The 25652-nt window shown below is 38.2% G+C and overlaps 1 protein-coding gene and 1 long non-coding RNA gene across 3 annotated transcripts in view; one reads left to right on the top strand and one right to left on the bottom strand.

The window, feature by feature from the left end:
* Positions 1-25250, bottom strand: part of LOC117944555 (phospholipid-transporting ATPase ID-like) — a 52111-nt gene extending 26861 nt beyond the window's left edge. For both annotated transcript variants that reach the window (XM_034871434.1, XM_034871435.1), the window contains exons 1-9: positions 25101-25250; positions 12379-12466; positions 11227-11285; positions 9502-9615; positions 6897-6995; positions 3067-3128; positions 1285-1357; positions 1051-1121; positions 756-838 (exon numbers count right to left, since the gene is read on the bottom strand). In XM_034871434.1, the coding sequence (XP_034727325.1) occupies positions 756-838; positions 1051-1121; positions 1285-1357; positions 3067-3128; positions 6897-6995; positions 9502-9615; positions 11227-11285; positions 12379-12421 (604 nt within the window). In that variant the 5' untranslated portion in view covers positions 12422-12466; positions 25101-25250. The remainder of the gene's footprint in view (positions 1-755; positions 839-1050; positions 1122-1284; positions 1358-3066; positions 3129-6896; positions 6996-9501; positions 9616-11226; positions 11286-12378; positions 12467-25100) is intronic.
* Positions 318-23863, top strand: LOC117944589. Its single transcript, XR_004656611.1, has 4 exons — positions 318-327; positions 593-598; positions 6259-6263; positions 23611-23863. It is a non-coding gene; the product is annotated as an uncharacterized LOC117944589 (long non-coding RNA).
* Positions 25251-25652: the final 402 nt, after the last annotated feature.

Below are 25652 nucleotides of genomic sequence, written 5' to 3'. Positions count from 1 at the left end.
ATTATAAACAGCTGTAATCAAATGTATAAGCATGTGAAACTGTAAAATGTACATATGTTTACTTATTATAAATTTTACTGTTGAATATAGTAGTAATACAACTTTTATTTTAGAGTTAAAAGTACAAAAACAGCAGGGACATGTTTTAGCTTTTCATGAAAACTGATGTAACAGCAACAATGGGTAGCTAAGTGATACTTTGACTCCCTTTTTCCATAATTTAAAATGGGTCTCTTGTTATTATTATTATTATTTAACACGATATCACTGCTACTTAATTAAGGAAGTGAATGATAATATATATGTATGTATAAATATATATATATAGTATATTCAGTTCAGGCCACTTATGTAGGCTACGTCGAAAACTCTTAGTGTAGCCCCCGCACAACCATAAACCACACTTTAAACACAATACTACTGTTTGTGTCTGTGCACCTTCTCCAGATTATATTGCCTAGTCAAAATCACATACTGTACTTTTTATCAGTGAGTGTGTTTATATGACTTGTATCCTGCTTATGTGTTGTGCATGTTAACATATTCTGGTTTTAGAAACCTATTATGCTCCCTGGAGAACTGAAGAAGGTAGAAACCAGTTTACACGTATCTGAACATTCTATGTTGGTATAGAGAAGATTGAGTCTGAGAAGGTGAGAAATCAATTCACAACTGCAAACGGACGATCACAAACCTGCATAGTGTGTATGTTAATATACTGTGCAGACAAGTTGGTAGTCCTCTATTAGTCTTACCGTTGAAGTCTGCCAGTTTTTCGCTATCCTCTCCCAGGTCTCCTGTCACGGTCAGGGCCTGTCTCACCTTCAGGTTAGTCTCTCTGAGGAAGGGAAGAGGAAGACGTTAAAGTAAAAAAAGAGGGGGAGAATGACACGGTAGAAACCAGAAGGAAGATAAAGAAGTACAGAGGAGGAGGAGACAAAAATGACAAAAATGAGAGACATTGAACAATAGTGTAAATGGCTGTTGAGGCATTATTATTTGCATGTTAAACAAACTCACATCATGACATTAAACAAAAAATAGACTGACCCATCCAGTTCTGCTGTCTCAATGTACACCAGGTTGAGTGGTTCACTGCTGGAGAGCAACAGGAGGTCAGCCTGCAATTAGAGAAGGTTTTATCAGTGACATCTGTTCAGATTGTCTGACAAACGTGATGTGTAACTTTCTTTACACACACACACACACACACACACACACACACACACACACAAAGTTTGGGATAGGAGTAGAAGCCTATTTATGTTTCACCAATTTACTCACGGTGACAAACTGGTTGTTTTCCAGCCTGATGATGTCTCCCACCTGGACATCCATCCATTTCTTGCTCCGCAGTCTGAGAACAAGAAACAGGCTGGTAAAAGGATGTTTAGACTGACTGTGGAATTTAGAGAAAAGGTTTTCTTTTCCCTTCTTCTTTGAGAATTGTCAGGAAATAAACTGTGCAAAATTCTGAACACTGAGGTCATCCTAATATTAGTTTCCTTTCCTCCAAGGCAGTTCCTGACAGTTTCCTGTATTATCTGTCTGCCAATAATAGCTTTTAAAACTTGGCTGGAACAAAAATATTTGACACTTTTCAGGGTTTTCTATTTCATGCTTCATGATAACCTCATGGTACACAGTTGACCAGTAGGCGTTTACTTTAACTCTTGTAAATAATTATATTGTCAATGGGCATTTTCCCAATTTGTCTTCTTTGTCCAAAAGTAATAAAACATATCAATTCATCTTTTTTTCCCAAAACTTCATACACTTAAAAGGTGCCCTGCCACACAATTTCTTTAGAAATATGTTAGGTCCATATGTGTCATGTCATGAATGTGAAAATGAACTGGTACGTCCTCTGTCAGCTCTAGCCACTGACAAGAAATAAGCGGAGAAATCTGGCCAATTAAAAAAGCTGGTCAGTCTGCCATCCTGTTGCCTGAGCTTATTATCATTCATGAGCTCGCCCAGTTGTGCTGGGTAAAGGATGATTATAGCCAGGCTCTCATTGGCTAGCTATTTATCAGAGTCAAGCAGCTTAGCTCGTTAAATATTAATGAGAACTGACACAAAGCAAGCTCAGTCTTGCTGAAGTTTTTCTATACCACGCTAGAATGGCTTGAAACAAAGGTAAGCAAGGCATTTTTTCAACAAAACATTTTACAGAGTCCAAGATAGAACTTCAGACATTACCTCAAAGTAGTTAAATACATGTGGCAGGGCACCTTTAAATGAAATGTATCATTTCATAAACATACTATTTATATAACAAGTACGTTAATTTGATATAGCTTTGTACATTTCAAATTAGCAGATTTTTATTAAGTTATTTCATTTAAGTAAAATATTTGATTACTTTTTACACCTCTGTTCTATTGGAAAAACCTCTCTTTGGGTGACTAATGAGTAGTCTTATAATGCCAGACCTACACAGCTCTGCGGAGGAAGGTCTGGCTAGTCCACACAACATTCCAGGATGGTAGAAAAACATGCTCTGTTTTTTTTGGATCCACCAGAATTACATATACTGTATATCTGGCAAAATGGAGACGGGCTTGAAACAGCCAATAGAACTTGACTTAAGGCAATAAACTTTCACCTTATAATAAATAAAGAGAAAAAAATGCACATATATCTTTGTATGACTTCCAATTCTTCTGTTTATAGACAAGCCCACTGGATATTTGTGACCTTTGCTTTGTATTTTGCACATGTCAGTATATTAGGAAGCAGCTGCAGGAGTGTGGGGTGTGCTTGTTTTGTATCCTGTTTGACCTGAGGTCTGCATTCTCAAATATGTGAGTTATGCTTGATTTGTGCATGAGATCTGGCTTTATACCACCCTTAGAGCTGAATCAAGCAAATACTATGACTTTAACGATATTTTCGGGGCTTCTTCATAAAGCTAAATGGCCCCCAAAAGATTCCTTGAGAAACACCTACCTGTCCAGAAAGCTTAAAGCCTCTTTAAATACACAAAAACCAGCATGTAACTACCTGACACTTTGGGTAGGCCCACACTGTTGTGTTTCCCATGCTTCCCATGGAAAAACTTACTTCCTGTCAATCAGGACTTGAACTTTTCTGTTGTTGACTTGATTGTCGCTCCTGTGGCGATTCTGGAAAGAAACACGCAAAGAGACAATGAGAGTTGTACCACTGAATTACTGATTAGTTCTGACAAAAATTCCAATGAAACTTATCAGTTAACATTTCATTCTGACTCCCTCTTAAGTTTCCGATCAATATTTAGTTCAATGAGTGAGACAGAGGAGGCTGAGACATTCAGTTTGGTTCCCTTTCTAATCACCAGCACAACTTTCAAAGCGGGGCTCAGTTTTAACACTTTTTTTATTTTTGGCTTAAAACTTTTCAGGATTCATAAGAGTCCCCCCCGAGGACATATAAAGGTCGATATTTCCTCGGATGACACACAGCAAAGGGCCGCAGGACGAATTCGAACCCTGGCCGCTGCAGGACTCACTTACACTTACTGGGTGAGGTAAAGGCCGCCTTAGCAGAAAGTTTATTTTTGGTTGGTCATGGTTTGACCCGCCCGCTAAGGTGAAGCCCACGCCCCATTATATAAATTATGACTCATTTGATGTAGACCCTCGTGTGAGGTATCACTGTACTCACCAGAGACTTCCTTTTTTATAAGTAAAGGTTTGCCCCGACCCCTTTTGCCACGACACCTTTCACAGCTAATGAACTGTATGACGTAAAGTCTTGTGTGAGGTATCATTAAACTCAGCAGGGAGTTCCCTTTACCAGATGTGACTAGTCCCACTAAAGACAGATTTATATATCATTTCTGAAAAAGAGAAATTATCAAATCACTTACATGGAAAAGCAAAGTTTAACAGAATTGGCACAAATTTTGTAGTATTAAGGTTTTTTCTGCTTTCACCGAACCCAATTCAGGAGCCACTGAATAAGATCATTGATTTCTAACTGTGAAACTAATGGAATGTGAGGCTTTATCCAAATGAAATTCAGAGATTATATCCATAGACATAACATTATGGCATCAGAATAATATCTCCTAAATTCCAGTTAACTTCCATTCACATTTCTGCAGTAGGCGTTAGCTTATAAAAAATATCCTTTCACAACAGCTTTCCCAAAACTGGAGGCGTTATTTAAGCGTTTGTTTTGCAAGGTCATCCAAAGTCCCATACATGGTCAGTCTGGAGTTGCTGTGTATTTGCAAAGATCAAATCAAACCTGAACCCACAGTGACTTCACTTCAGGAACAGATGGGCAGCGGCTGCAAGGACCGTTCAGGATCACCACCTCTACCAAACAAAAAGGCTTGTGTACTCCTCCTTCAGTTAATGTTTAACCCATGACAACAGATATTTTATCTTGGTGGTTTGGCATTATGTTATTGGGTGCCATGCACATGCACACACTCTTACGCACACACATACACTTTTTTGGTTGCCCTTGACAGCTGAAACAAAAATAAATTTTCCTTTCGTTGTTTTAGAGGCACATTTAGTTCTGTCTCGGTTCCCGCAAAGCAATAAACGAAAAAAGTCTACTTCCTGATGAACTATCACTAAGAGGTCACCTGGTATATGGGAACTGGAACTTTTCTTATTTCTCAACTAATCTTAAAACCCATGAGACATACTTTTGTCAGTAAAGGAGAAATACATTACAACATTTTCAAAAATCTGGCTAATAAAATAGTCTGTCGAAGAATCACATTACAGAAAAAGGATGCCTTGACTATAAGACAAAGAATGTCATGCATTTAAAAAAATTCCATTTTCCAAAACACTGAATTAATGAAAACAAAATGTCAGCCTGAGTTCGACAGAGGTCAAAAATGAGCTTGGATCAAAACTTAATCAAACAGAGAAACAGTGGCCACGGCAACCATAATTTGACGTTGAGCGGACTGATAAACACTTGAACCAACACATGCACACAGGTAAGAGGAGTATGAAGTGTTTTGCACACCAGACTACTGATGTGAGTGAAATTGTTTTTCACACAGTCATAGAGTAAATGTTGTTTATCAGCTACATGAGATAACATGAAATAGCATACAGTACCTTTTGTGATTGTAAAAGAGTTGCAATATTGTTGTTGCTGAATATGTGCAGTGAGGATGATATTTTAAAATGACGTATTTTCAAGGTAGTAGTTCATTTCATATTAATAGATATTCCTCCCTGATCAGCTGCTAAATATGTTGTCCTTACTTATTTTTCAGTGTGTTTGTTCAGTATGACTGTGAGTGTCAGCTTTATTTAGCCAAGTTGTTCTCATACCTACTGATGTATATCTTCAGTTCATGGTTAAAATAAACCAGTGTTGACTGTTGGTGAGAGACAAAATTTAAACAGTCTTTGGTCTCAAAGTCTCAAGCTTTGGAGGCACAACCATCCACGCTTACATCCCCCTAAAAATGTTGGGACAGATAAACAATGTCACACTATGTCCACCTTTGGCACTGAAAGAGGGCAGTCTTTGTTCACACAACCTGAGGAAGTTCCTTGTCAGGAAAACATAAGCAGTGGTTCCCAAACTGAGAAGGTGAAGCATGCTGCTTAATTTCTACACTAAGCATATAACCTTTACGGCAAGGGTCCACAACTGGCAGTCTTTTGACACAACTGGGAAAAATAGATAAATGATATGCATATTTATCTTTTTAATAAAGGAACTTTTAACAGAACGAAACGAGGCCAGCTCTGCAGAGCTCTAAAGGTCCTGCAACCTGCGTTTGTTGTAGGTTGTAGGTTGCAAAACATGCAGGAGAGACTCGAGCTAACCGAGGTACACACGGGTACACAATACGATAAAAGCACATGGCATTATCAAAATATAAAAAAGTTGACTGACATTAACGAGTGGACAGAAAAGTACCCTTTATATTTCCTGCTAAGAAGTCTACAAGGTCGGTGTCCACGAAGTCTATTGCAATTGTCAAAAGAGAAATTATTAAACGCTAATATGAAACTAGACACAGACACTCTGAGAAAACTTAGCCACAACAGTCGGAGGTCAGGACACTGAAACGTGCCCAAAGCCCAAAAAGAGCAATCTATACAAGTCCTGTCTCACTCTCTCACAGAGCAACAGCGGGCATATGTGTTGTTTTTCCATTCATCATATGCTTGTTCAATATAGGCACTGTATTTTAGGAATTTTAGGAAGCTTGTACTTCTATCTTTAAGTGAGTATTGAGCTCAGATCAGCCTAACAGAGCACCTTATTTAGTTTTTCCTTTAGAGGAGGTTTCATTTTTATGGACTGAAAGGTATATTTACACTGCAAATTTAGATTTGATGGATTTATGTAACTTTTTATTTCATCAAATGTTCGTTATACACACTGCATTTTGGCCTCTTTGAGATTAAAAATGTGATTCCTATAGTATTCTTAGTAGTATTATCATTAATATTTAATATATATTTCTAGGTATCGAATTCTTCGGACCTCTGCAGGGGCAGAGGGTTGGCTTACTGGACCTCTTGCAATTTAAGTTGAATACCTCTGCTTTCCGCGGACGATTGCATTTTCAGGGATCATCGTTTTTAACCTAACCAAACTACCAACACCGTTAGTTTTCAGCTGTATATAGTCAGCCTTTTAAGGGTTGGCATGACGGAAGTATGCAGGGAAATCTGCTTCCACATGCTTTAAAGATCCAATCAACTGTGAAGTGAATATCTGCCTGGATTTAGGAGCAGATCCAAAATTGCAACCATTTTTATAAATAAACTTAATACATTTTAAAATCATTATACTTGGAAGATGTATGAATTTCTTTGTTTTTATGTTTTTCTAATTTTATTTACTAATCCATCTAAAATCAAAGTAGTGAAATTAGTGCAAGGTGAAATGGTACACACAACACATTTGCTTACAATATCGTCGGTGGCATCTTTGGCAGCGGTGACTGTCAGCACAAGGACCAGAGGCACGACCGTGGTGAACCAGGACAGAGAGGAGATCTGGGGAATCACCTGAAGAACACACACACACACACAGAAAACTGTCTTTAGTTTACTTTAGTAAAGTTAGTTTATTTTTGCATGTAATAGAGAAAATTGCAAAAGGTAGACCGCGAATCCATATTGTGTGGGTGATTGGCAGAAAAGTAGACCGTCTTGTTAAAAACAAGAATGAGGACATGTAATTAAAAACATGCACAGGACATGGCATAAATACTCAATTAGAAGAAAAGAAATTGTATACAAGATTGCATTTGTTTTAAACTTTCCAAATGATTTGCGGTAAAGAGAGGTTGCAAAAGAAAGATGTTTGTGTGTGCATTAATTCAAGGAAAACTTAACATACATAATCTGAAATTAAGTAGTTTAATAAAAGGCTCTCCTACTTTTAGAAAACGCAATGACGAGCTTTAGGAAGACAACAATACTGCACTGCAAAAACATTCATCTGTCTATGAGAAAAGTTCTTTAGCATTTCCAAAAACATTATCAATTGTTTAGCCTTTGTGTACAATATATGCATGTAACTGGGTCTATAAGACAAGTTTATGTTGCAAAATACTAATGAGACAATCATAATCATATGTGCTCATTATGTCTACAAAGTATATCTACCAAGTAGGATTTTTTCAGTCCTATCCTGTTTGTTTGACTTTTTTTGTTGCTCAAAAACTTGTTTCTAGATTTCCATGAAATGTGGTTGAACATTAAGCCAATGTTCATACAACAAGTAAGAACTAACTAAATTGTCTGTGTGGATCCAAGAACATTTTAAAGTTGTTTTCTGTCAATGAAGACATGATAGTATTCTATAAGCCCGTGTCATGAAGTCTCAAACCCTAAATATGATGCATAAATACAATAGCGTATACAGAAAATATATGTATATCTGTTGTATCTCATTCATTTGAAACTGCTGTTGTGCTGCAGTTCCTCCTTGTCAGTCAACCGAACCAACTGAACTCTGTTTTGCAACATTGCTGTTCGCACATGATGAGGCAACTTCCTGTACTGGATATTACACTTCCTTAACCTCATTGCACTTGATTCATCCATATCCTGTTTGGTTATCACACAGCTTCACTGTGAAAAAGAGAAGTCGCTTATTGAGTGAATTTTGTCTTTTCTCTTGTTCTCATAATGCTGTCAAAGCAACAGCCTTACATTTATTTTAATCCACAGATGATCTGTGTGGTTTTCTTTGTTAGGAAAACAATGTTTTCTTACATTGTGTCTCCTAATAAAACATTTAGTGTCTCCCTAAGGCTTAAACACATGAGCTCCACACAACTTTTAATTATCAATACATCAGGTGTTTCAAGGGCCTACTGTCTATGGCAACTAATACATTATATATGTTCCATTTCCACAAATCTGCACTAATATAATTGAGTTCAGTACAGATAGTATGTTAGGGAGTCCAGGTGTAGCTATTATTTCACTGTAGGAGCTGCTGGGGTAAAGGTATAGTATACGGCACCTATCAATTAATAGCAGTGGTGGAATTGAACAAAGTGCAGTTATTGTGTACTTAAGTACAATTTCGGGGCACTTTCCAATATTTTTATTTTATGATACTATATACTTCCACTCTCATACATCTCTAAGGAAAATATTGCACTTTTTACTCCACTATAGTATACATGAAGCTACTTCTACACAGCATTAGCAAAGTCATTAAAATTAGCTTCACCATAACCATCTGCAACATAGTGATAACCACATAAATGCATAAATAATTAGAATCCAATAATATTATATACTGTATAACATTTTGAAAAAGGGGCATTCTTTAACTTAAAGGTCCAATATGTAATATATTTACTGTAATAAATCCCAAAATTACCCTATGTGTCATCAGATATAGAGGAAACATGCTGTCACTCTGGATAAAAAGGTAAACAAGTCCCAAAAATAATCTTAAAAGCTCCTGAGGGCTGCACAGACTGCCGAAGCTGGGACGGAGTCAAAACAAAGCCATTCTGCAGTCAGTGGTAATATACACATTGACTTTAATGGAAACCTAATGACTCCGCCGCCGTTCTTTTGCGGATCCGCAGACGTACAGCAACCGGTGGAAATTAGGAGTCAATATAGCAAGCATAAGTTAGCAACTCCGCTATGCTATGGAGTGATGTCTGGCTATGTGAGACAATCGTCTAGCAACATTGTTGAGGATGCTGCAGTCTCGGCAACGTGAACTTTGAGTCCGCGGAGGAGGGTGCAGGGGAGACGACTCTCTCCATTATTTTGAATTTGTAGCAAGCAGCTTACATTAACGTTACTGGAACAATGCTACCATCCAGATGAGCTTCCGTGGCATAAGCTAATATAAGTAGAACTAGGCTACTGCGCTAGCAACCTGACATTAGCACAATTATGTCTTTAACTAATCTGAGACGCATGTTTAATTTGCATTCATTTCCATTATTTTACATACAATTTACTTGACAGTTGTATGGCAGCCTTGTGTGTATGATTCCTGCATGTAATTTCATGAGGTTTTTTTTCCCCTCACCTGGAGCACCAGCAGAAACAGGAAGTAGGCATTAGCAATCCTCTGGAACTGCTCGAACAGGTTAAGAGGTAGGAAGGTGAAGGGGTTGTACTTGGAGGTCTTGATGGCGTTCGTCTGAATGGGTGTAAAGGAATGGAGAAAGTTAGTATGCATATAGGCTTATTGTTAAATCCATATGTGTGAGGAATGTCATTTAATTCATATATGGACCTTTTCAAGATATTTTCAGCTTTACATTTTTACCATAGTCATCATAAAATCAACCGGAGTTTAAAACTCCAACACAAAGAAAGCGGAAGGTAAAGGATTGTCCGGCCGAAAAGAAGAACATATGGAAATTTCCGACAGCAACAAAGCAACCCCGGGAGTGGAAGGTCGTGGATATAGACAAGGTCATAGGTGTCATTTACAGCGGACATGTCGGCACTAGATTTTGTAATGGTTGCTCTTGTAACCATCACTTTTTTAAAGCAAATGTTCTGCAAAAATAGAATATAGAAAACAGATATGTGGAATATGTTTTGAATGTGCAAACATTTTTGAACATAAGAAGAAATCTTGATAAAACACATCTGAGTTATTGAAGTCCAGGGGTTTATAAATTAATGTATCATTGACGTAAACAGGTGCCGCGAGCCCATTCAAAGAGGTTAAATCCACAAACAAAAGACATAAAAGGGGACAGAAGAGTAAAGCATGTCTAAATGTGTGTTGACTCAGCAGAGATAACATTAAATATAATGAAAGCCTTTATTGGGCATTTCAGGTTGTCGTCATGTGAAGAAAAATCCTTATGAGTTTCATGAGAGTGTAATCTGGTGGGAAGCATCGGCTCTGTGCCAGGTGGACCTTATCAGGAGGATGAAAGCGCAGGATATGTTTACACCCTTTTTGGTATTTTCCACGGGTTTCAGTTGTATGGAGGACGTGGTTTGGATTAATCATAGTAGAGAAAAATTGCTATTTCCATTTTTCCTTTCTTAATAAAATCATCCCCCATACGGACATAGCAGCCATCGTCATAGTAGAAGCAACACCTCTTTTTGCATGTATGCAAAGCTGCTGCAAGTCAAAGGGTTTCTACACAACTCACTGGCTAATGTAACACCTTTAAACCCAATCACAAAACAGCTAAATGCATGTTAATGTTAATACTAAAAGAGAGTTTTGACCTTGACTGCAACAACACAGAGAACAAACTGAGGAGAAAAAGTTTACAACCTAGCAAACTCAACCTTTTAACTTTGGCAGTTCCCACGGCCAGAAAAGCAGCAAAACACACAAACAAGGGAGAGTTTCTCTTTTAAATATTGATAGTGACTGATATGGGGTAGAATGCTGTTTTGTCTATTAGGTAAGTGGGCTGTATCCACTGTACACATCCTTCTATTTGAGATGTTTTGTAGAGGACTTAGACCTAGACTTCTCTTTATTAATCCTTTTGGGATGACTCACGCAAGGAAATTGGAATTTCCAGCAGCAGTTTTCAACAAGAAGAATACAGTATAGAGCAAAAAAGAAAGACAGTATAAATACAACAATACTAACAGTAATAATAATATTAATAATAACAACAAAACTTTTGGCTATAAAAATACATTTACCATAAATTATCAGTCAAGTGTCAAGTCAAGTGTACAGGTGTTTATGTGTGTCAATAGAACCTCACATTGATTAACTGTATGAGTGCAAGAGTCACCAACAACACCACATAATAATACTTACTGCATATTTAAAGGTGAGATTGTACTCGCGGTCGTTGGCGCGAAGTTTCCTCTCCAGCTCTGATTTAAAAAAACAGAAATTATCATCTTGAATTTTTATGTACTGATATCATGGTGTCTATAAGTTTTATCCAAAGCACATCATAATAAAGTACAGATGCAAAATAGAAAATAAACACCCTAACCCCAACAGTTGGAACACATGTTGGCACACATTTTATAACTAATAATTAACGTCCAACATGTTATATATTCACTGTAATAAATCCAAAAATAACCCCAATGCGTCATCAGATATTGAGGAAACATGCTAAGTTGAAGTACTATCTTTTCTGACAACAATGCTAATGCCAGTATTTTTCTAACAGTTGCTTGACCAAAGACGTAAAAAACCCTGGGTAAATATTGGAGATGTGTTTGAAAGATCGGGAGAGCTAAAAGCCTAAAAGGACACAGAGTTGGTTAATTTCCTCCCAAACAGGTAAGCCTTAGCTTTGATCTAATTTATCACAGCTACTAGGGACGGGCATTTTAGTATAGTACCTGAGTTGGTTACTTGTAAAACAATTGAGAAACAGTCAGTAAAGTGATCCTGACTGGTCCTGGTTAACGCCGCCATGCTAACCCTGCTAATTTCCAATGTTGCCAGAGGACCAGGCAAGCGGGCCACGACTGTTAACAACGTGTAGCCTGTTCAGCGGCCGTAGCCAACAGCGGTGAGTCATTTTAAGCCAAGAGAGGGGGGGGCTTAGAAGTAATAAGTAGTATGCGGTGTGGATTTGGGAGATACAGATAGTCCTGTTCTCTAATTGCATATTTAACTGTCTTTCAACTTTTCAGAAGCAACATGTTTACAGTGTCTTGTTGTAGCAAAAAACACAAGCTACGTTGCAAATTGGTATTATTTGATACACTTATTTAAGAAAATATTTAAAAAATCTATTTGAACAGGTTATTTTACATTTTTGGAGCTTTCAACAATATCGCTTCATCAACAGATGGAGTTGATGAGTTGTCATGAAATTGTTCAATTATTTTCTGAGCACTTTAATCAAAATGTAATGAATCCAAACATGTAATAACATCATAACTTTTGTTGATATGACAATGTAATGGCAACTAATTTGGCTGAATGAAATCCATGTGGTCTTACCTCTCTCTTTCTTCCTCAAACAGTCCATGCCAAAGAACGACATCTTCTCTTCCTCCTCTTCTTCCTGCTATCTATCCATCATACTAGTCTGTGAAGAAGAAGAGACAGCTGTTACTTAGTGGCTGAACAAAGGGGTAAATCTGAGTCACCTAATATTTGCATCGCCAGGAAATAAATCGCACTCCAGACTGTTTACGTCAAACATCGGGTTTCTCCCGGAAACTGTAGAGGTTAAACATCATTGCTGTTTTAGTGAAAATTACTTAATGCCTGCCAGCTGCCATTAGGACATTTTCCGTAATGTGCTCTATGAGGTAATCATTTCCCAGTCCTAAGGTTTTTATTTAAACTAAGGTTACAGCAGGTTTTAGGTAGCTGTTTAAAAAAACTTTTATTTCTACATGGGAAGGTCTCTCAGACCACATAGACAAGGTGGAATTATCAAAATGGTGCTGAGATGAAACCAATTACTTCAGAGCATTAACACTTCTCATTGGTCTAAATATCATTGGAACTGGACAGCAGAATGAGCATTCACAGAGAAATGTGTGGTAACTGCAAAACATGAGAGTACGTGTATAGGGAACATGCTAAATAAACAGCCAACATTTTTTAATGACGAGTAAAGAAGAAAAGAGGAAAGAGAGACAACATTGCTTAACCAACCACAACAGCTCAAACGGTTTTGAGCTTTGAGTCTGTTTACGTTTGTGCCATCACACAGCTATGTATCTGAATTCACTCCCCCTTTTTAATCCAAACGTTCTTGCTTCAGGTTTGCATCAGCCCTAAGACCTTTTAATGTTTTCCCACGTAGGGCAGAGTGACTCAGAGGGAGTCTCCCTTCTCAGGCTAGACATCCACTCGTTCAGCTATCTGCCCGATCCGACAGTAAGAGTTCGAAAATGAAGAGCGATGTCTTTTTCAGCAGAAAAGTGGCTGTTGGTATGCCACTGTTATTTTAGTGGCTTCTTCTATTAGAGCCCTGACCCGCCAAGCCAATAATCATCGGTAGTCAACTGTGCCATCACGGCTCTCTGTCAGTGGCCCGAAACTAAGTGCTGAATCTAATTAACTGTTCCAAGCCAGTGGTTCCCAACCTGGGAGTCATGACCCCCACAAGGGCCGGTATGCAAACTAAAGTGTAACCAGTGCATCTCCTCAAGTACTGTACCTAAGTACAACTTTTCCATTTTCTTCGACTTTATGCTCCTATCCACTAGCATACATTTCAGCGGCAAAAATAACTAATTACATTCAAGTAAGCTACTGTATGTAAGTAAAGTTTTGACATGCATATACTTGATATACCTGATAATTTTCATTTTCTGCTCCTCTATACTTCTACTCCACTACATTCCAGGGGCAAATCTGGTATTTTGTACGCCAGTAGATTTTATTGACACATCCACATTGACGATCTGCAACATAAAAATGCTCTTACATGTATCTGTTAGTGACAAAAAACAGAAGGAGCAATTCTGCATATTGAGTACTTTTGATACATTTTTTTGATAATACTTTTGTTTTGTTTTTTACAAATTTTAGAATCAGAACATGTAATAAGATTTTACAGAAAAGGTAATACTACTTTTACGTTTTTCTTCCACCTCGGACTTTAACCAAGAATATGTTGATTCTCTGCAAACCTAATGCTATATGTTGTTATAATGAGAAAAAGTTTTTTTTTGTTAAAACTGAATACTTTGGTATGCCGTGATAATATGAAAGTTATATCGTAATTTAGAAAGGTTTGTCATAATTTTATACGTTTAGAAAAATTATGGAGCAGGATTAATATACTTCTCGGCCCAGTGATTGTGCGTTTTGCAAAAACAGGTATAGTTGTACAAAAACCACAAACCCCATATTCACCAGAGAAAAGAACCTAGCGAAGTGCAAATGTCAAGTTAAAAAGCATGTATATATTTGTCTGCCCATGCTGAGGAAGTGGCGGTTTTGAGCGTTTGTTGCCAAGGTGACGTCAGGGCTGCAGAGCTATAAATACCAACTACATGTGTTAGTGAAGAATGTGTGCGAATTTAACAGGAATGCCAAGGCTCTGGAAAACACATACATGCGCGCGCACACACACACACACACACACACACACACACACACACACATTGTTTTTATGTGTGCATTCATCTGGGTTCACATGTCCCCTCACATGTTTGGTGTTTTTGAGTCTTATGTTAGTTTACATTTGAAAAACATAAACTTTATATACTGAAGACACACACATACATACACAAGCACTCTGTAACCGCCCATCATCTACTTTTTGACAAAGTTCTACCATAAAGACCCCTAGGCAAACAGTCCACCTATTCATTCCCTCAAAACTACCCACCCAGTTTACTCCACAGACAAACACAGACTAATGTGACCCGACACAGAGAGGCGTCTCCAGCCTGGTTTAAAGGAAAAACGTGACTTTTAAAACTCACTGCAGTCATCATGAAGATTTAACTAGACTTTAAATCCGAATGTCAAAATGGTGCGCAATGTGACGTATTGGGGAGTTGTTTTAGAGTTTCACGTTCTTGTTGGTTTTGGCAGATACTCAGACTTTCCAGGCTTTACTACAGCGATGACACAACCCAGAGACCAAACTGTTTTCCAGTGAAATCGTTATGGGGATGCTGGGATGACTATACAGCTTTCAAATAAAGTGAGAGTAATTGCTTGCTACCTGCATGTACAGTTATATTTCCTGTGTTAGAATACTTTTTTAAACACCACAAACTGTTCCATATAAGTGGGTACATGGGAACACTTAAACCAACTTAATATGTTAAAGCCACTGATGTTTTGAAAATGTCCTACTTCTTTGTCTCTGCTTTAATTCACACACACACACACACACACACACACACACACACACACAAGCGAAGGCTGCTAACACTGGAATTAATGCTATTCCAGAGAAACAAAGGTGGGTAAAAGTATCCCGTGTCACAGCCACCTGCGACTGGCTCAACAGGTCAGAGGTCACGCAGATGAATGGATGTCTTGTCCGATTTGTGATCTCTGGTTTCTCAAATTAAAGCTGAACAGTGCTCCATTATCAAAACTGACCGCTTGTTTGCAGCTGAAAGAAACAACCTTTTCCTCTGAATGTGTGCGTAGAGAGATGCCTGTGTCCAACTGGCTAAAGAGCCCTTTTATGTAGTGTATGATCTCTGTGTTTTGGGGTTTTGGACTGTTTGTAAAAACTTTAGAATTTGAAGATACCACCTTCAGGTATAGGACATTTTGATGGCCATTTTTTCTGACATTTCATAGGCAAAACAATAAATTGGTTATTGAAAAAGTCATATGCATATTAATCAAGAATGACAATGATTGTTAGTTGCTGCCCTAGTTCAAAACCCAAAATTGTATTTCAAATTAAAGTTCAGAAAATTGTGCAGCCTTAACAAACATGGAGTCTTGGGTTTGAATAACACTCGGATGAGGAATAATACATGCTTTTAAGCTTATTTTGTAGAAACATGCATGTCTAAGGTGCCTAATATGCTGTATTTGGTCCTCAGGCATATTAGAGTCACCATCAGTACCAGCGTTCTTCTATCGCTGTAGTCCAGCCCCACCTTCAGAAGCCAGTTTAAATCCAACTTGACCCATGTCCAAACCACAGCGCTTATCAAAACAAAACACCATGACGTGAAACGCACACCTCCCATAGAAAGAAAAAGTTAAAAGCTCTCACAGTCATGTACTGAGTGTTGTGTTTGACTTAAACAAGGCCGCATATACTGTACTTAAAACAACAGGGGAACAATTGGAGTTACATCAAAGTTGCATAAAGGTTTCCGTAGATAAGCCAATCACAAAACGACCTACAGTAACAGATGAGCACAGCTGCTGCATTTTTAGCATTTTCCTCTGTGTCTTTGTGTTTTGTCTAATAGCAAACAGGGCTCTGGATACATTAGGTCTGTTTTCAAGAAGGAGAGAAAGATGTGTAGCAGAAAAAGAGTTGGCTTTTGTGTTTCCAAGACAAGAAGAGAGAAGTTAAACATTTCTAAAAGTTGCTGTTCATGGCTTCTTGTGCTCTCCAAATTAACAAAGAGCTTTAAACTCAAAAGGTTTCTCCAACCACAAACATTAAGGGCATGTAGAGACATCTAGACGCCCTCCACCCCTCCAACATAAGAGCAACAAAAACAACCACAGTATTCATTTTGCATTTCTGTTTCCATTTTGAATCCCTTATGATCATTTTGTGTCTTTGTTGCCATATTTTGTCTCTTTGTGGTCACTTTGAGTATCTAGGAGGTCATTTTGCATCTTTGTGGTTGTTTTACATCTCTTTGTCATTGTTTCACATCTCCTAGGAGTCCTTTACATCTCTTTGTACTATAAACTAAGCTTTGTGATTTTCTGACAAAAAGAGTCAAGTGTTTCAAACAGAGGCACTGGCTCAGATGCCCCATGACCCTTTAGGCCCCCAAGCCTAAGCCTGGTAGGCTCATTCAATAATCCATCCATGATTAAAAGGAACCAAACAAAGTTGCCTGAAAGAGCTACTTAAAAAAAAGCATCCAAAAACTCTAACAGTGCTTTTGTCAAAACCAACAGAAACCTTGCAGAGAAGTTTGTATTTATATCTTAGAAGAAATCCTAAAATACAAAGACCTGGTTTGGTTTTAGGGTGCTCAGCATTCCCAAGTCCACCAGGCCTACATTTTCTGGTGCATCTCCATCAGCAGGTACTTGTCTTATCAATCTGCCATAGCTAATAATAGCTGGCAGTCCTCCCTGTATTCTTCAGAGGAACTCAGCAAAGAAAACCTATAGAGTGAAGCAGAGCTTCAGCCATCAGGCAATTAACCCTTGGTTGGTCAACAGAACATTGATCTGCAAATTCCTTTTTTTTAATAATAAATTGATATTTTAAGCCTATTTTAAAGCAATAAGGCCAAAATTGATGATTCTAAAAAAGGGTAGAGCTGGATTATTTTGCATTTCATACATCATAGTAAATTGACTATCTTTTGGTTTTAAAAGAAGATGTTTGATCAGGTAAATCTTCTTTTACTGTTTTATAGACCATTCTCTCTAATCAAGAGAATGATCTGCAGGTAAACCACCGATGAAATCAGTTGTTCGTTTCGGCCCTGGACTTCACCTTTGATGTTATTGTGTCCTCAGAATTTTGGGGTCAGCTTCTCTCTGTACACAGTACATCCTGTTGCTACTGCACACTTCAGATCATTGGCCAAAGCAACCTCTTAAGGGAAAGAGGGGAGAATATGGCACAGTATCACAGAATCAAAACTGAAACTGTTCTTTTCAAGCAAACCTCCCTCCTGTGTGAGAACTGCACACTACTGTTGATTTTCCCAAACACTTAAAATTGGGCGTCTGTGTTGTTTTACCATATCTGCCATCAGATGTCAGTCCAGAATATTACTGTGACAATTCTAGGAAGTAGCAGCGATAGCAAGTTAATTTACCCAAACAGCAACTTCTGTGAATAACAAGGCTTGTTACTGTGTGCCATCAAAACCAAAACTATGAGGTAAAAAAGACATTTCTGTGTTTCTATTTAAAGAAAAATGTAGTTGTTGATAAAATTTTAATTCAAAAATTGTTTTAGTTCTGGCTCATTGTTTTCAATTTAATAAGCGTGTTTTGTAGAGAAAAAAAACAATGCAACATCTGACAGGACGCTGAGGAGATTTAAAGCAAACAAACATTTTAGACTGTTGGATTCAGTAAAAGCCTACATGTATTGTTACTCTATGGAAAAAGGTGTATCTAGGTCATACATAAAGGACAGAAATGAGTAAAACCTCTACTCTGGATTTCACCCGCCCACAATTCAACCACATTTCAACTGGAACACACAACCTCGCGCCCCAAGATCAGGGTCTTTGGTCTTTGTGGAGCTGGAGATGTTATGGAAACCGCACTTTTTGCAGAGTGCATGCAACCTGCTCTGGAGTTGTCTGAGTTGATGACATTTAAAAGGCCCAAAATTGCCCAATGGCTGACTATCAACCTGTTGTTTCATCCCTCTTACACAGGTGATATAGCACTAGCAGCACTTTAACTGAGCTGCAGCTTCAGGACTCTATCTCTGTTTACACAGGATGCATTCAGGGACAATATTGAGTGTAGGTCACCCACAGAGGCTACAAGATCATTGCAGCACTCATAAAACAGAAGAACATAGACTTATTTGACGCCACTTTACATTCATTCCATACCTTCTGCTCATTGTCTGTTGTTTGCCTGTTTGTTTGTGTTTTTCCTTGTTTTGTTGGGTTTTGCTTTTACTGTAGGAAACCGCTGCTGCTGTAACAAGAGAAATTCCCCACTGTGGGATGAATAAAGTATTATCTAATCTACTCTAAAACTGCATTCATGTTCACATTTGCCTGTGTATGGCGTAAGTGAAATGCTAGTTGTTACACAGCCAGAGCCTGTGTAGGCAGCTTGATTGCTTAAAGTACTAGAAATGTGTCTGTCCTGTCAGATGAGTCAAAAACGCATTAATGACAGATGCAGTTAAAATGGTTACAAAATGTGGCTAAAACACCCTGTTTTGATACACCCTTGCTGTGTGGTCAGACAGAATTGATACAAAAACACTTCTAAAATCAGCAAAAGACAGATTTTAGAAGCGGTGTGATTGCATACAAGCCACTGGACATAATACAATTAGCCCAGGGCACAAATAGATTAGACACAAAAGCTTGCCCATGCACGCTACAATTGCATAAATCTCTTGGAATTCATAAAAGTACAGAGATGACAGTAAAAAGAGAGAGAAACTTTAAGGAAATTTCAGAAAGAACCAGAGTTTCAAGTTCTGAGTTGAAACATACTGACATGTCCAATATGTTTGCTGAGAGGCAATAATAGCGTACAGTGAACACACAATTGTTACAGTGGATGTTTGGGGCAAAAAAACGGTCCAGTGGTCAAAATCTTACAAATACAGATACAAATTTTACAAACTCAAAATCTGTTTCTTAACATAGCTTTTGTTGGTAAGCCAAGCTAAGCTAAGCTAAGCTAAGCTAAACATTGCATTTGCAACCTATGTGGTGGTTATTTGCAATGAAAACATTGCTGTTTGGCAGAAGACTCTTAAATATTGGATTTAATTATAGACTGCATCACAAAAACTAATTTGTTTTAAATGAAACGTAAAATGGCTAAAACATACAAACACATTGGTATGATCTGTGAACACAACCCTGTTACACATTCAGAGAATGCAGACAAATTATGTTCTGCTGCATTGCAAAAAAGATATAAGACATGTAAGCTCTCACCAAAATGTGTCTCAATCAAAAGGCTACACTGAGTATGGAAAATAACAGACTACTAAAAGGTGGCATTAAATGACATTCAGTCTCCAATTTTACACTATTTTATTTGGAAGATGTGCTTGTCTGCTGCTTGTATTGAGACCACATTTAACATGGGTATATTGGCTTTTTTTTGTTAAACGGAAAAGTGGTATTGTAGAAAAATATGTATTGATTGTTTTGGCATCATCTCAAAAACGCAGGTATCTTTTTATTAACTTCCAATGGTAACCAACCCTAGTCAGTTAACAGTGACTTGAACCCAGAAAGTAAACTCATACCTGCTAATTTGACTGTTTCGACTTTGTGTGTGAGGGAAAATGGTCCTTACTGTTTCATTGTTTTCTGTGCCACTCAACCACACAAACCATATTTGCTTTTGGTTTTCCAGCTTATTTATAACCTCAGCTATGAACCTTGACCACAAAAGACAAAACACATTCACTTTATACAGGACAAAAGGAATGTAGTCTCTATTAGGATTCAAAAGTTTCTTAGAAATTAGTGTTATGTAACACAAAACACAGGAATTATCTGCTAATTCCACCTCTGTAAAATTGTAATTTCATTAAATGTTTTAAGAATTGCAGTAATAAAAAGTAAAAGTACTGTAGTTTCACACAAATTTGAGAATCATTTACTTTGCTTGAGTTTTGTAATGCTACTTTATACTCCTTCTACCCTGCGGTTATATGGCAACTGTAGTGACACATTCGTATTTTACATCAGATGTGATAAGCTCATAAAATCCAATAACAAACCTCTCACACAGTGGGTTGGACTTTCTTTGTTACAAGTTTCAAACGTCTATAAGTTGTTAGCAATTCCATTGATACATTTCCTTTATACTTCTCACTTAGAGTCATTTAAATAACTGTTAGAGGCCAAAAGGAGGTACAATTATCCAATATTTCACATAAGCTTATATTATTTACTATAAAAGTGTGTTTGTGTATCATTTGTGATTTGTCTCATTCTCTTTTTTCCCATTAATCACCTTCTGACCTCTCAGATTTATCTTGTGACCCTTTAAAAGGGGCTCAACCTCTAGGTTGGCAACCAGTAAACTGAACTTGATGTAAAGTAGTTCAAACTAGCTCCCTTTCCCTTTACTAAAACAGTAAAATTCTGCTTATACAATGACGCATCACTAACAATAAAACAATAATGAAATAGCTGACAATGTATCGTTAACAGGGGCCAGGTATGTTCACTTTTTGGACTTTTGAATGGATCACCTTTACTTGTAATGGAGTATTTTTACATTGTTGTATTGGTACTTTGATTTAAGCAAAAGGTTTTGAGTACTTGTGCCACCGCCCCAGACAACAGAGTCAGCTTTGTTCTAACCGACCACTAGGTTGAATAAACAGACAGAAACTAATGCACTGACCTCGTTCCTGTGGGTTACTGATTAATGACAGTGTTTATAGTAAATCTAACTGTGAGTAAATGAGGAAGTTTTTCCTGTGAATTTCTGATCACAGGATTAGTCACAGATCACAAACACTCTCATTTTTCATTTTTGTAATCATGTCCAAAAAATAGAAAATTATTCCTTATCAAAAATAATACTACCACTGGGAGAAAAGGTCTTGCATGTTGAGAGAATTCTGCCTTTGTTAACATTAAAGAGTGAAGTGATTTGTGACTCTGATGCATGGATGAATAGGGATGTCACCTGTTGCCTGACAGACCTCTTTCTCCATTGATGATAAACATTGACAAAGCAAGAATGGAAAAGTGAGATGCAGTTATGACACAAGGGCACAATAAAGTGTGGAGCCCCGAGCGCCGCACCAAAAGACCCGAAACAATCAACCTCTGAATAATTCACCTGACCCCTCAGGCCACAGAGCCACTTCTCCTCTCATCTTACCCTATAAAACCCAGACATTTTGATTGACCTTTTAAGCTTAATAATCTCCTTCATGTACAATAAAGACTCTGAAACAGCGGCATATCAATCTCACAAAGAACAACTTTCAAGCTGCAAAACAAAGTTGCACTTTGATTCATTTAGATTCAATTTTACGCAGCACTGGAAGTTATTGATTGAGATCAGATTTAAAGATATAATTTACCTGAACTTGTCAGAACGTTCAGTTAAAATGAAATTGCAGAGTGTCTACTTTATCACTCATTTTCTGTCTAATTAACCAAACTACTGCTGTTTATTTCACAACACATACAGTCTGCCTCTACAACCTTTACATCATCTTACTCCTTCTCCAACTTGTGCCCACACTCCGATTCATGACCACAATAATTCCTCACTTTGCAATGTGTTGCATTTGTAAAATACTTCTCCTTTTTAAAGGTCCCTTGACATGGTGCTCTTTGTGTGCTTTTATGTAGGCCTTACTGGCCCCCTAATACTGTATCGGAAGTCTCTTTCCCAAAATTCAGCCTTGGTGCAGAATTACAGCCACTAGAGCCAGTCCCACAATGAGCTTTTCTTAGGACCTGCCATTTCTGCGTCTGTAGCTTTTGAGGAATCTTGGCCCTTGTGACCTCATAAGGGGCAAGATTCCAGATTGGCCAAACTGAGCTTTCATTTCCTCAAAGGCAGAGCAGGACATAGGCTCAGTTTACAATAACACCATTTCTAGCCACGGCGGGACCATAAGCAGGTTGGGGGAACTCATTTTAATGTTAAAAATCCTTATAAAGTGAAATTTCCGTGCCAAGGGACCTTTAAGTTTTAATCTTTATTGTATCATATCATATCATGTATTATATCAACAGTAGTTTTTTTTCTCTATTGTTTTGTCTGTTGGTCCACAGCTTTGGTTCAGACCAAAATAATTCAAAAATTACTTGATGAATTCACATGACATTTAGTAAAATTATTCATATTCCCCAGAGGATGTACTGATGTTGGTGTTGCCCTGACTTTTCTTTTATCACCACCACCAGGTTGAAGTTTCACTAATCCTGTGAAATATGAATATCTCAAAGTCTACTCAATGGATTGGCATACAATTATGTAAAAACATTCATGTTGTTCGTTCTGGTTTCTTCCAGTCTTTCCATCAAGGGTCTAAGGAGAGAGGGTGTCGTACTGCAGGCTGATTGATTGATTGATTGATTGATTGATAGCTACGAAAAGGAATGCACTCTAATTTGTGAGTATTCCACGTATTTACTACTGTAAGTCCCACATTAGTCTATATCCACAACGTTCCACTTCCGGGATTGCTCCTGTGCCACCGTAAATTCCACCGGATGTTCTTCTTTTTCGGCTAGATGTCTGTTACCTTCCGCTTTCTTTGTTTGGGAATTTAAAACTCCAGTCAATTTATGACAACTTTGGTTAGCTGCTCCTCAGATCTCTGCAGGGTAAATCCACACAGCTAGCTAGACTATCTGCTGTTAAAGACACTTAACATAAAGAATACTAACATATCATAGCAACACACAAAAATAGTGATGATTTTATAAAGGCACATAAGACAAGGGTTAGTTAAAATGTATTGTATTAAAGACATTCAAGGGGCCCCTGTATTTAATTGCCTGTGTTTTCAGCTGTGCAAAGTAACTAAGTACATTTACTCATTTACGGTACTTAAGAACACTGTCGAGGCACTTGTACGTGAATATTTCCATTTTCCAATACGTTATACTTCTGCTCCACTACTACTTTATTTTGATAGCTTTGTTTACTATCTCCTCGGCAGATTAAGATTATAAATACAGAATATGAATCAAATAATAAATGATTTATTTTACAGATTTAGCTACCCACAGTATACAGTGGTTAAATGAGCTCCACCTTTACCAGCCGCAACATTAAGTGATACAGTAAACACATTAATGCATCCATAATTAGGCTATAATCCAATATAATGGACAACGTAATGAGTAATTTTAGTGTTTGTGCTTAAGGGGCGCAATGCAGTATTAGCAATTTCTTCGCTGTTTTCTCCGCTTTTTGTTTGCAGGTTTCTCTACAGAGCTCCCCCCACAGCTTTGGAATAAATATTTGGCAGCTCCGATGTTTCCTTATGTCTGACTCCTCGCTTGGTGAGTCGTTTCCTCTTTCTCTGTTCATCCGACAATACTTTCCTAGCTTTCTGCTTCTTTTTTGGCCAGCTCTGCAAAGACAATAGTGTGAAAAACTCCATCGCTGCCTTGTTCTCATAGCTAGCAGCTTCCTGAATGGGCCTGTAAATTGCGAGACCTGATATCACGCGATACTTCCTGACGGTGAGGTCAGCTGCCCAAAGTAGCACAGGTCATTTTTCTACTCACAGGCGCTAGGGGGGAGCGACACAACCGCCATTCAACTCGGAAAAAAAGTCATATAACCATTCCAATGACTCCGAAGCTGTTCAGTTAAGCCGGTAAATTGTGCTAAAAAAAACGGCATAGTTCCCCTTTAAGTGTTTAATATGCTAATTATTTTGCAATTGTACTTCAGTAACATTATGAATGCAGGACTTTCCTTTGTAACAGAGTATTTCTACACTGGAGTAGGCCTATTGCTAAATGTTTTCTTAGCCTAAGTAAAATATAGGAGTATTTCTTTCACCACTGTGTGTTGTAATGTCTAGTTTAAGTCACAGGTGATAAACTAACAACTTCACATCATCACATTACTGTCTAGCCCTGAATAGAAAATGATCTGCACCACTAATGGATAAGCTACAGGATGTGAATAAGTAGTCTATCACCACCTTCCGCTGTACAATGCAGTAGAAATTACTCATCATTTATCACTGCTAAACCGTACAATTTACTAAGTAGCCTACCTGTAGTTTTCATACCACAACTCCCACGGACAAAGGTGTAGCCCTGGTCCTCTCGACGTAACAGACTTCTATTTCTGAGCGAAAACATGGAATGAAAGCACTGGCAACAGAACATTGCTGTACAAAAACAAGAAACACTGATATATAATAAAGAGAGTTTAGGTTAAAAATAATGCCTGTGAGATGTTTCGGAGAAGTTTGTTCAAACAAAAGCTCCGTTGTTAACCCAACACACAACCAAAGTAAGTGTAGTTTTTTTGGAAATACCCACGGTGACTGTACATTTGTTCAGATGTAAAGAAAGTGCAGCAGGGGCTTTTCCTTTCACCTAACCCGGACGTATGCTACTCCCCCTTAAACTCACTCTTTCATTCTTTCTGTTACTTTTAAGTTCATGACTCCCCGGAGCACAGCAGAGGTTGATGAACTAATAAATGAACCAGAGAGAGAGGAGACAACGCTGGCCCATCTACTACAGCTTCCTGTTCGCCCGTCTGCCTTTCTCTCTTCCTCCTCCATCTCCCCCCCCCCCCCCCCCCCCCCCCCCTCAAAACTCCGTCTCAGCATGTCAACTATACCCACTTCACCTTCACGCCTTCAAGTTCAACAACAGGCCAGTGGCAGCGCGTCTCCTTACTGTGCGTCCTGGCTCCGTGCGTTGCGTCTTGCGGCCGGGCTGCGCGTCGCCAGCACTCCTGGAAAGAAACAAGAAATCCCCTCTAAGTGAAGAGAAATGTGTGCTAATGTTTTTCCTCCTGGCTTCCCACCACCCGCCTCTCCGCTCCCCTCCCTCTCTCGGGCTCTCCCCTCCTCTATTTTCTCCACTCCTCCCTCCTTTTCTCTCCACTCCCCATCCGTGGGCGCAGCGTTTGCTTTTTTATTTATTTTTTTTAATCTGTTTAAATACAACTATTGGCAATAGAAACCTACATAAAAACATTTAGCATACTAGTATGAGTGATGTAAAGGGGTAATTATGAAGTTCCGATCAACTAAATGACACAGTTGGGGAACTTATAAAGGAAACAACCACACAAATTTACATAGCTTCCGCTGCTCTGATAAGGTCAGTTTGGAAGCAGCGGTGGAGGAAGTAGGCTATTCAGATCCTTTAACTGAGAGAAGAAATGCTATTAGCAACACTGTTGAAATAGCCTACTTGTTTGTCACAAGTAAAAGATCTGCATTG

This window comes from Etheostoma cragini, chromosome 5, assembly GCF_013103735.1.
Source record: "Etheostoma cragini isolate CJK2018 chromosome 5, CSU_Ecrag_1.0, whole genome shotgun sequence".
NCBI classification, from domain to species: Eukaryota; Metazoa; Chordata; class Actinopteri; order Perciformes; family Percidae; genus Etheostoma; species Etheostoma cragini.
The sequence above is the reverse complement of the archived record's forward strand: the minus strand, read 5'-3'. Positions and strand labels throughout refer to the sequence as shown.